Below are 10,478 nucleotides of genomic sequence, written 5' to 3' on the forward strand. Positions count from 1 at the left end.
CATCATTTAATGAATTTGTTAGTGATGTAAAATGAAGCAACATTGTGTATATGCAATGCAGTGATTTTAATGCCATTTTTATTTGGCCATTACACTTCTTTACAAGTCATTATACTAGTTTAGTGCACTTCCATGCAGTGTTGTTAACTAAAGCTAAAACTATCAAATATTGCTTATTTAGGTTTTAAGTTAAGTTTTAAATATTTATAAGTATTAGATGAAGGAATTAGATGGAAAAGCTTTAAGAGATAGTTCACCCAAAAATGAAAATTCTGTTTTCATTTATTCACCCTCAAGTTGTTATAAACCTGTATGAAGTTCTTTCTTCTGCTGAACACAAAATAAGATATTTTGAAGAACGTTGGTAACCAAACAGTTTCCAACAGGTTTTTTTTATACACTATGGTAGTCAAAACTGATTAGTTACCAACATTCTTTAAAATATCTTCCTTTATGTTCAACAGAAGAAAGGGTCACACTTTAGTTTAGGGTACAATTCTCACTATTAACTATGACTTTTGCCTTAATAAACTCCTAATTACTGCTTATTAATAGTTAGTAAGGTAGTTGTTAAGTTTAGGTATTGGGTAGGATTAAGGGATGTAGAATATGGTCATGCAGAATAAGGCATTAATATGTGCTTTATAAGTACTAATAAACAGCCAATATCCTAGTAATATGCATGCTAATAAGCAACTAGTTAATACTGGACCCTAAACTAAAGTGTTACCGAAGAATAAAACTTCATACAGGTTTGAACAACTTGAGGGTGAGTAAATATTGACAGAATTTTTGGATAAACTATCCCTTTAAACTAAAAAAGAAAAAAGAAAACTTAAATGAAAATTATAAATACTGACAACTAATTAAAATAAATAAATAAAAAAGCTCTCTTGGCCAGCGTATAAATATTACGGTTTATTACTAAGGTTCATTAGTTAACATTAGTTAACTACATTAGTTAACATGAACCAATAATGAACTGCACTTATACAGCATTTATTACATTTTTGTTAATGTTAATTTCAACATTTACTAATACATTTTAAAAATCTTGTCAACATTAGTTAATGCACTGTGAACTAACATGAACAAACAATGAACAACTGTATTTTTATTAACTAATGTTAACAAAGATTAGTAAATACAGTAACAAATGCATTGCTCATGGTTAGTTAATGTTAGTTAATACATTAACTAATGTTTAACTAATGAACCTTATTGAAAAGTGTTACCATTACTATTTATTGTTATATGCATATAAATTCCGTTGTTGTGTTCATTTAGTTAATAACTGTGAATGACATGCCATGGTTATTTTTAACTAAATGTTTTACTGTGCATCAGTTTATTAAACATTACACATTTTGATTTTACTTGGCAACAAATTAACTGTTTGGTTTCTCTAATTGAAAAAAAAAATCAGAGCAAATACTGTCGATGAGATATCTAATATTGTCAAAAGGCTGATGCAAGATCTTGTGACTTTTGACAAGACAGTTTACATGGGAGAGAAAAAAATGATTTCTTACGATTAAACATTCGTGTGGGTGAACTGCAGAATCCCCGCTTCTGATCACGGTCAAAGTTGTGTGTGAGAGAACACCTAAAAGTCAAACCGAAAAAACAATGAGCATGACACACTTTGGCTGTTGAGTGCATGGAAAATTTGCCATTATTTATGTATTTATGTCATATCGCACCAAACCTGCATGCTGTTATTTCTGTCCGGGGAACACAAAAGGAGAAATTTCATTATAACTTTGTATCATATTGGACACCCTTGTGAAAAATAATTGTGCTTAATTGTATTGAATATGTACTTGTGGTATACTTTTAAATCTTAAAAGTATAGTATTTTTTTTTTTTTTAAAAACTGCAGATAATACAATATCAATAAAATTAAAGGCCACTTAAGTGTACTTAAAGGCACAGTATGTAAGTTTCACCGCTAGGAGTCGCTTATTCAAAACAATAACAAAGGTGTAGCTTGATGATACCATGAATGAACGTGGAATCATGGGAGTTGTTGTCTTCACCTCCACAGCCGATGGAAAGCAATTTGGTGGGACTCAAGGCAGAAATCATGTTCATGAATAAACTAATGTATTAAAGGATTAGTTCACTTCTGAATGAAAATTTGCTGATAATTTACTCACCCCCATGTCATCCAAGATGTTCATGTCTTTCTTTCTTCAGTCGAAAAGAAATTAAGGTTTTTGATGAAAACATTCCAGGATTATTCTCCTTATAGTGGACTTATAGTTCGCCTTCTAAGTGCCTCCGCCAAAACCGCATTTCCGCATTCTCCAAAATGCTTACGCTGTATGTCCTACACCTTCCCTATTCTACTTACGGAAAAAAAATGTAACTGGCGCTGTGTTCATTCCGTAAGTTGAATAGGGAAGGCGTAGGACATACAGCGTAAGCATTTTGGAGAATGCGGAAATGCGGTTTTGGCGGAGGCACTTAGAAGGCGAACGTTTGTTTATATAAAACATATACAGTTGTATTTTTTCGAAAATGACCAATCATTTCGCTAGATAAGACCCTTATTCCTCGTCTGGTATCATTTAAAGCCCTATGAAGCTGCACTGAAACTGTAATTTTGACCTTCAACCGTTTGGAGGCCATTGAAGTCCACTATAAGGAGAATAATCCTGGAATGCTTTCATCAAAAACCTTAATTTCTTTTCGACTGAAGAAAGAAAGACATGAACATCTTGGATGACATGGGGGTGAGTAAATTATCAGGAAAAGTTTATTTGAAAGTGGACTAATCCTTTAAAGTTTTATTAACGTTACTGTGGTATGAAGCATAGTGAGGCAAAGTGTCATGAAACTGTTCCGAGACATGAAGGTTGAGGATCCAAATGCAGTATTTACTGAAAGGGTAACCAAAGTCCAAAAGCAGGCAAAGGTCAAAACACAGAGTAAAAAGTCCAACCAGTCACAGGGCACAGGAACACAGGCAAACAGGGATAACCAAGAAACCGGGCAGCAAGCTCAGAAATACAGTGTAGACACGTACAACACTTCGCAATGAATCACTGAGTGAACAGGCTTTATATAGGCTGTGGTAAACAAGGTAATGAGAAATAGCTGTAGACAATCATGGATGATGAGACCAGGCAATGAGACCTTGATGGAGTGACAACAGTCTGTGATGGAGTGTCCCTGGTGGCAAGGGCATTTCAGCTGGTCCTCCTCCATCCTCCTCCTGCCTAGAATTTGCCCCAGGTAGGGTCAAGGCAATTTTGCACTCTAGACTGGGCTACATGCCTAAAGTTCTGACAATTATAGCATACTCTTGCCTTCACCTTTGGTTGTGAGAACCCACATTATTCTGCTAGTATGGCAGCTTCAAAAGTGTTACTGTCAGGAGTTTCCCCCCAAGAAGTATGTAATGCTGGCTGGTCTTCCCTGCCAGAGTCCTGTACGGGTAACCCGAACCCGCACCCGCAGTAATTAACAGAACACCCAACCCGATATCCGACAGAAACACCAATTTTAGTCCGCACCTGACCCGACCTGTTTGACGTAAAAACTGCGACCCGAACTGCACCCACATTAAATCTCCTACATGAGGTAGCCAAAAATTATTTTCTCATGTAGCCTAACACAAGGAATAAAACCTGAGTTGTTGCAATTATTTAAACATTGCATTAAACAACACAAGTAAAATAATAGAACAAATAATGTTTTAGTATGCCTATGTAACTGTAAGCTTAAAGCTAGTAGGCCTAAATGTTTTAGCAGATTCACTTGCATTTAAACACAGTTGTTCCTTCTGAAACTCAGCAGTGTTTACCTGGCCACTGGTCCTCTCTGTAGCAGGACGAAAAATAGGCTTAAACTTTTATTCAAATTGTGAATATATTATCAAGCGAGCAAAGTGCGCTCCCTTTAATATATTCACTAGCTTTTAATCAGATGCAGCGTGATTAGCTACAATGCCTAGTGCTGCAAATTTTGCTGTAATTAGAAGCCTTTAAGGGTCTTCAGAGAGAGTGTGAACACAAATAAGCATGGGACCATTTGAAAGCAGCTGTGAAATGCACCAAATTGAGTTGAAATAGTCTTGGCTATTGGACCTGCAGTCTGCCTGTGCCTACCGCATGTCCGACCCGCACCACACCCGACACGTAAATATTATTCCACCCATTACATCAAATATTAGCGGGTACCCGACCAGCTGAAGGACTCTGTTTCCCACACACATTTATAAGGTTTTATAGTCTGGACCTGGACTATACACAGGGTCTCAAGTGCTCTTGTACTAAGTTGTACCTGAAGAGCTTCACACTAGGACAGGCAATTGTCAGTATGGCGCAGTGGGTATTTTGTTCCCCATAGCGTCAACGTCAGAGGCAGCATAGTATTCCTTTGAAAGGGAACATCTCAGGTTATGACTGTAACAATGGTTCCCTGAGAAGGGAACGAGATGCTGCGTTGCCCTGCCATACTGCATGCCTTTGAGTGGCTTGCTTCAGCCAATCAGAAGCTAACACTGCTTTGTTCCAGGTATCCTTATAGCTTCGGCCGTCACACATCACTAAATGGCAAATAAATGGCAAAAAGCTGCATAACGATTCTTCAAAATTCTTCTTTTGTGTTCCACAGAAAGAATTTATAACACATGGGTTTGGAAGAATATAAAAGTACATAAACATAAACTCTTTGAGCAGGTGTCACTGGCGCAAGTTAAGGACATCATTATGCGTTTGAAGCCTACTGGTAGTTTATCTGGTAGTTGCGATGTGGTTCCTTTACATCTTCTTAAGGTGATGGTTGATGTTGTTGGGCCAAGTATTACTTCCATTATTAACAGTAGTCTTCATAATGGGATTGTCCTAACAGGCCTTAAGCAAGCGGTTATTCAGCCACTTCTTAAAAAGCGTAATTTAGACCCTCTAGAACTGAAGAATTATGGGCCCATCTCAAAACTACCATGCTTATCAAAGATTTTAGAGAAGGTGGTTTATTTGCAGCTAATGTCATTTTTAAATAAGTATAAGATCTTACACAAATTTCAGTACAGTTTTAAGGCAGGTCACAGCACTGAGTCTGCACTCTTGTTAAGAGTTGTTAATAACCTTCGTATAATCCGAGATGCAGGTAATGCTGCAGCTCTGATTTTATTGGACTTGAGCACAGCTTTTGACACAATAGACCATGTGATTCTTATAAAGCGGTTATCCCATGGTTGGAATTCGTGGGATGGTTTTAGAGTGGTTCAAGTCTTATCTCTTAAATATATCATTCTCTGTAAAGTATGGTAACTTGTTTCAACAACAGTGTCTGTCACTTGTGGGGTTCCTCAGGGTTCTGTTATTGGCCCTATTTTATTTTCCTTGTATATGTTAATTTTAAAATTACGACATGTCTTACCATTTGTATGCTGATGATACACAGATTTATCTTCCTTTGAGAGTGGGAGAGAAATATGGCCTTAATTTACTTTTGGCATGTCAAGAGGAGATTAAAAGCTGGATGGCTTACAATCTGGTTTAGTTAAAGTGTTAGTTCACCCAAAAATGAAATGTCTGTCATCAAGTACTCACCCTTATGTCGTTCCACACCCGTAAGACCTTTATTAATCTTCGGAACACAAATTAAGATATTTTTGATGAAATCCAAGGGTATCTGATCCACACATATGCAGCAATGTCATTGCACCTTTTGACGTCCAGAAAGGTAGTTAAAAACATGGTTAAAATATTCAACGTGAGTACAGTGGTTCAACCTTAATGTTACAAAAAGTATTGTCGTCGCTTTATAACATTAAGGTTGAACACTGTAGTCATGTTGACTATTTTAACCATGTTTTTAACTACCTTTCAGGACATCAAAAGGTGCAATGATGTTGCTGCCTATTTGTGGATCAGATACCCTCGGATTTCATCAAAAATATCTTAATTTGTGTTCCATCATATCTATCCTATTTTGGCTTCACTCAAGTGGCTACCAGTGGACTACAGGATCAAATATAAAATTCTGGTGTAAGTTTTTAAAGCAGTGCATGGGATGGCTCCTGCTTATGTGTCTGAGCTCATTGCTCTTCGCCAAGTTTTGCTTACTCATGTAAAGTTAAAAGGGGATCAGGCCTTTGCTGTTGCGGGTCCAAGGCTCTGGAATAGTCATCCTCAGGAACTTAGAGAGGTCACATCTTTAAATGCTTTTAAGGCTGATGTCAAAAACTACTTCTTGTTTTAGCCTTTGAGAGGGTGGGCTTGTATTTGTTGTTTTAGTAGGATATGTGTTGTTTTAGGTTGTTTTTATGTATTGCTTGTGTCTCTTGTTTGTACAGCACTTTGGTCTGCAGGCGCAGTTGTAAAGTGCTTTATAAATAAAGTGAAATGAAATGAAAATGAATTAAATTAAACTATGACTTTTCAGTTTTTGGCATTGCTTGAAGCAAATGCACTGTGTTTCACAACACTCAGGCACAAGCAAACCCTCCTCCATATTTATGGAGTAAAACTCACTTAAGAGTTGCTCCATATGGAGATCTGCACACACTTGTTCAGCTGCAGTGACATTAATAACCGCACCGCCTCCTTGATCTTTCTTCACAGCCCTGATCTCTGACTGATAAAACTCACTCCTTTTCATTGTTTATAATGGTTTATCACATCGGTATGTGTAGTCATCTGCTCCACTCGTTGACAGAGGAAACATAAAGAGCCGCAGAGATGATGACAAAAGATCATTTTTAGCAAACAGAGTAGTGTAGAGTCAAGGGTTAAGTGAACAGATCACTGGTTTTGGTAAAGGTTACTCAATATGCAGATGAGTCTGCACTATGAATACAGCCAGGTTACATCAGAACTAGGGCTGGGTTATGAGTTTTGTTTGATGGTACAATGTGGTTTAAACTCATTAGGGATGTGGGTTTGGATTTGTAAGGACATTGTTATGGGTTGGCTAAGTAACTGGTTTAAGATGGGTAACTACCAGGGTGCAGTTGTTTAAAAAAATAGGGTAATACTTCACCGTAGGCCTTATTTGTTAGCACTAGTTAATGCATTAGCTAACATGAACTAACAATGAGAAACATATAACTACATTTTTAATCTTTGTTAATGTTAGTTAATAAAAATACAATTGATCATTGTTTAACTAATGTTAACATGCAACTTTTGATTCTAAAAATGTATAAGTAAATGTTAATAAATGCTGTAGAAGTATTATTCGTTGCTAGATTATGTTAACTAATGTAGTTAACTAATGTTTACAAAAGAAACTATTTTAAGTTGATTGGATTTGGATTGGATCAAATCTTGAAAATGGGTTGTTCAAAAGATAAAGAAAAAATATTCTAATTGAATTGGATCACATAATTTAGTCTTGGTTTCGATCTCAAATCTTCAGTATGTGTTGTTCAAAACTTTTAGTAGGATTATGATAACTTTGATCCAAACAATTTAGGATTTACTGATCCCATCAGATGGGGTGGATTCAGCATGGATTTTAGAAACCAAACTGAATAAATCTTTAAAATTAGTTCTCATTTGAACTGGTTAAGAATGTGTCTGTAACCAGCTTAAGCCAGACCTTTAGTTTTCCCAAACTAACAGACCAGATCTTCAGAAGTTATGTCTTAAAGGGTTAGTTCACCCCAAAATGAAAATTCTGTCTTTAATTACTCACCCTGATGTCGTTCCAAACCCGTAAGACTTTCGTTCATCTTCGGAACACAAGTGAAGATCTTTTTGATGACAGAATGCTGTCAGATTTCCTTCCATAGACTGCCTTTGCAACTACCAATTTGACACTTCAAAAACTTCATAAAAAGATTGGATAAATAATCCATCTGAATCGAGTGGTTTAGTCCAAATTTTCTGAAGAGAATCGATCGCTTGTTTTGATAAACAGGTTTAATTTAGGCTTTTACTCACATGTACACATTGATGAGTGAACATAAACAGAAGCTCAACCAAACCTGAATAATGCATAAGAACAAACCTCCGGAAACTCAAACGTGCTGTGTAACACACGAGAATGAACCTCTTTGGTTACGCAGCACATTTGAGCTTCCGGAAGGGGTTTGTTCTTTTGCACCATTAGGTTGAGGTTGAGCTTCTGCCAAGTCTTACTGGTGTGGAACGACATGAGGGTGAGTAATTAATGACAGAATTTTCATTTTGGGGTGAACTAACCCTTTAAACTTACGTTGATTAATCTCATCTGATTACAGGTTATGCTGATTTGTTGGTAAAATCTGTAAAATGGTAATAATCATGAATCTGAGGGTACTAGACTATTATTGGTAACTGAAAACATCAAATTAGCCAAACTATTTAAAAAACAAACACATTCTACGCATGCAGATTCTTTGTGGGTCTGGTAACGATTTAGGCATCTGGGCATGAGCTGTTGTATTGGGGTTTGAGATCACTTTGGCATTATATTTAGGCTGAAGTTAAAGTAAGAGCTGAGGTTTGATGGTCAGTGGATTAGGAGTTATTTCTCAAAGAGAATGGTTGAAGGACATTGAATGTGTACATGCTGTGCATGTGTGTTAGCACTTACCAGGCCTTGTTAGAGTTCATAGAGATACACTGGTGATAAATCATCCCACCAAAGCGAAAAGGAAACTTGCACTCTTTGCCATCTGTTGTGAGAACTAAAACACACACACAATGAACCATGAACGAACAGTTATTAGAAACAGAAACACTAAGGACTTAGAGCAATTCGGGAGTTCATACCTTTCTGGGTTACAGTGTTAGACTGTCTGGAAACTAAAATTTCAAAACCAGGTGGCTGCTTGCGCTTTAAAAGACAGAGTGAGAGAGAGAGAGAGAGAGAGAGAGAGAGAGAGAGAGAGAGTTTGCCAAGATGTATCCCAAATAACTAACATTCAGCAAAACTCATATGGGACACTCACCGATCCAACACACTGCAAACGGGGCAATAAAATAAGACATGACAGCAGCAGAAGAAGAAACACTCGACGAGTCAGAACTGGAGAAAACACAGAAATATCCAAGCAAGAGATTTGTGAACGAGGTGTTCTCCGCATGGCAGATCTTTGATCTTTGGACAAGTTTCACCAGGAATAAAAGCACTAGATAAATTCAGAGAGTTTCCGTCCCGCACGCAAGTGTCATTTGTAGGATTCCTCCATTATATCCCGGGGCGATGGATGTGTGAAAGCTCACCGCAGGAAAAGCCTCTTGAAGGGAGTTCCCACGAGAAAAGCCTGTGATTACACCTGACGGAGTGGACAGACCCAGCCCAGCACGAGCCTGTGATGTAATACCGATCTTCATGCTTTGATTTTGGGGTTGTTGTCAGTGACAACGGAATCCACCCACAAGTGATGTTGCGCCGCGAGAGACACGCGGAAAACCTGATTAGAGTTTTGCGCGTCACGCTCGGATGAATGCAGTTAATCATTCATTGACCGAAACTACATTCAAAGCGAAAGCAAGGAATTTCTCTACATATGTGTGCATAGCGGAAAACATGAAAATAAGAGCCATGGTTACTGAGTAACAGTAGTAAGGAGACAATTTTGAGCTAAATGAGAGCAGAATTATACTCACGAAGCTTTCTACATCTGAATGAGCTAAATACATACAGTTAATAAAAATAGCCTAATAATCATATTATTGATGTTTAACAACAAACCCTATTTAACACTTCTAAGCTATTCATTTGGGATGTACACTCAGGATGGTGGGGTCTCCAGAAACCCCAGACAATAAAATGTGATTTTGTAACACAATAATATAATTTATTTAAAACAAATGTAATATCACTCACTGTATAAATGTTTTTACTCTACATTTGTGCAGTATTTGGGGTATTTAAGATATTTTTAATTTATATAAATTAAAAATATATTTTAAAAAACCTTTTGTGTAAAATTCACGTTAAAAAAAGATCCACATTTCTCATTTTCATTCCTGGAGATAACATGGACAATGTGCCTTGGTTTAAAGGAAGATTGCTGCCTTTAGAACAAATAGCTACTTTTAAAATTAAAATAACATGAAATTTCAACTACAGCCAGTAGATGGCTTCAAAGAATTACTCAATGGCTCATCTGCCATTTCCTTATCATGGGTATACATCTTTTCACAAGTTTTTTTTTATTTATTTAGATTTATGTTTAGACATTATAAAAATAATTATTATAACAATGACTCTTTCAAAGTTTAGCATTTACTGAAGTATCATTTGAATATAGTATATATGTGTTTTATGTATGTTATATGTGTGTATGTTGTGAGTATTTGCATTTGTTCTCGTAAATGTCGTAAATCGTAAATGTGCTGTGCTGTCACTCCATAATTTTTGTGTGCGCTCTGCCTTGTAGCTGATTTATTCTTGACAAATTATGTAACAGAGAGCAACTTATGGCAGCCCATTTTTCATTTCTTATGAGTAATTTGTGGATTTGGGGGGTGGGGTGGTGGTGTTATGTGTGTTCACACCATCAGGGATGTGTTGTGGCATTGGCCCTT

General features: G+C 36.7%; 1 protein-coding gene across 5 annotated transcripts in view; it reads right to left on the reverse strand.

Annotated features, from left to right (window-relative positions):
- The window catches only part of LOC127516644 (hepatocyte growth factor activator), a 29,375-nt gene extending 19,872 nt beyond the window's left edge, over window positions 1-9,503 (reverse strand). The window contains exons 1-4 of one of the 5 annotated variants that reach the window (XM_051901433.1): window positions 8,894-9,503; window positions 8,715-8,778; window positions 8,536-8,629; window positions 1,533-1,606 (exon numbers count right to left, since the gene is read on the reverse strand). In XM_051901433.1, the coding sequence (XP_051757393.1) occupies window positions 1,533-1,606; window positions 8,536-8,629; window positions 8,715-8,778; window positions 8,894-9,028 (367 nt within the window). In that variant the 5' untranslated portion in view covers window positions 9,029-9,503. Of the gene's footprint in view, window positions 1-1,532; window positions 1,607-8,535; window positions 8,630-8,714; window positions 8,779-8,893 lie in introns of those variants that run through there. The other 4 variants (XM_051901431.1, XM_051901430.1, XM_051901432.1 and 1 more) reach the window with 4 other exon arrangements.
- Between the last annotated feature and the right edge of the window lie 975 nt (window positions 9,504-10,478).

This window comes from Ctenopharyngodon idella, chromosome 7 (assembly GCF_019924925.1).
Source record: "Ctenopharyngodon idella isolate HZGC_01 chromosome 7, HZGC01, whole genome shotgun sequence".
Lineage (NCBI taxonomy): Eukaryota > Metazoa > Chordata > Actinopteri > Cypriniformes > Xenocyprididae > Ctenopharyngodon > Ctenopharyngodon idella.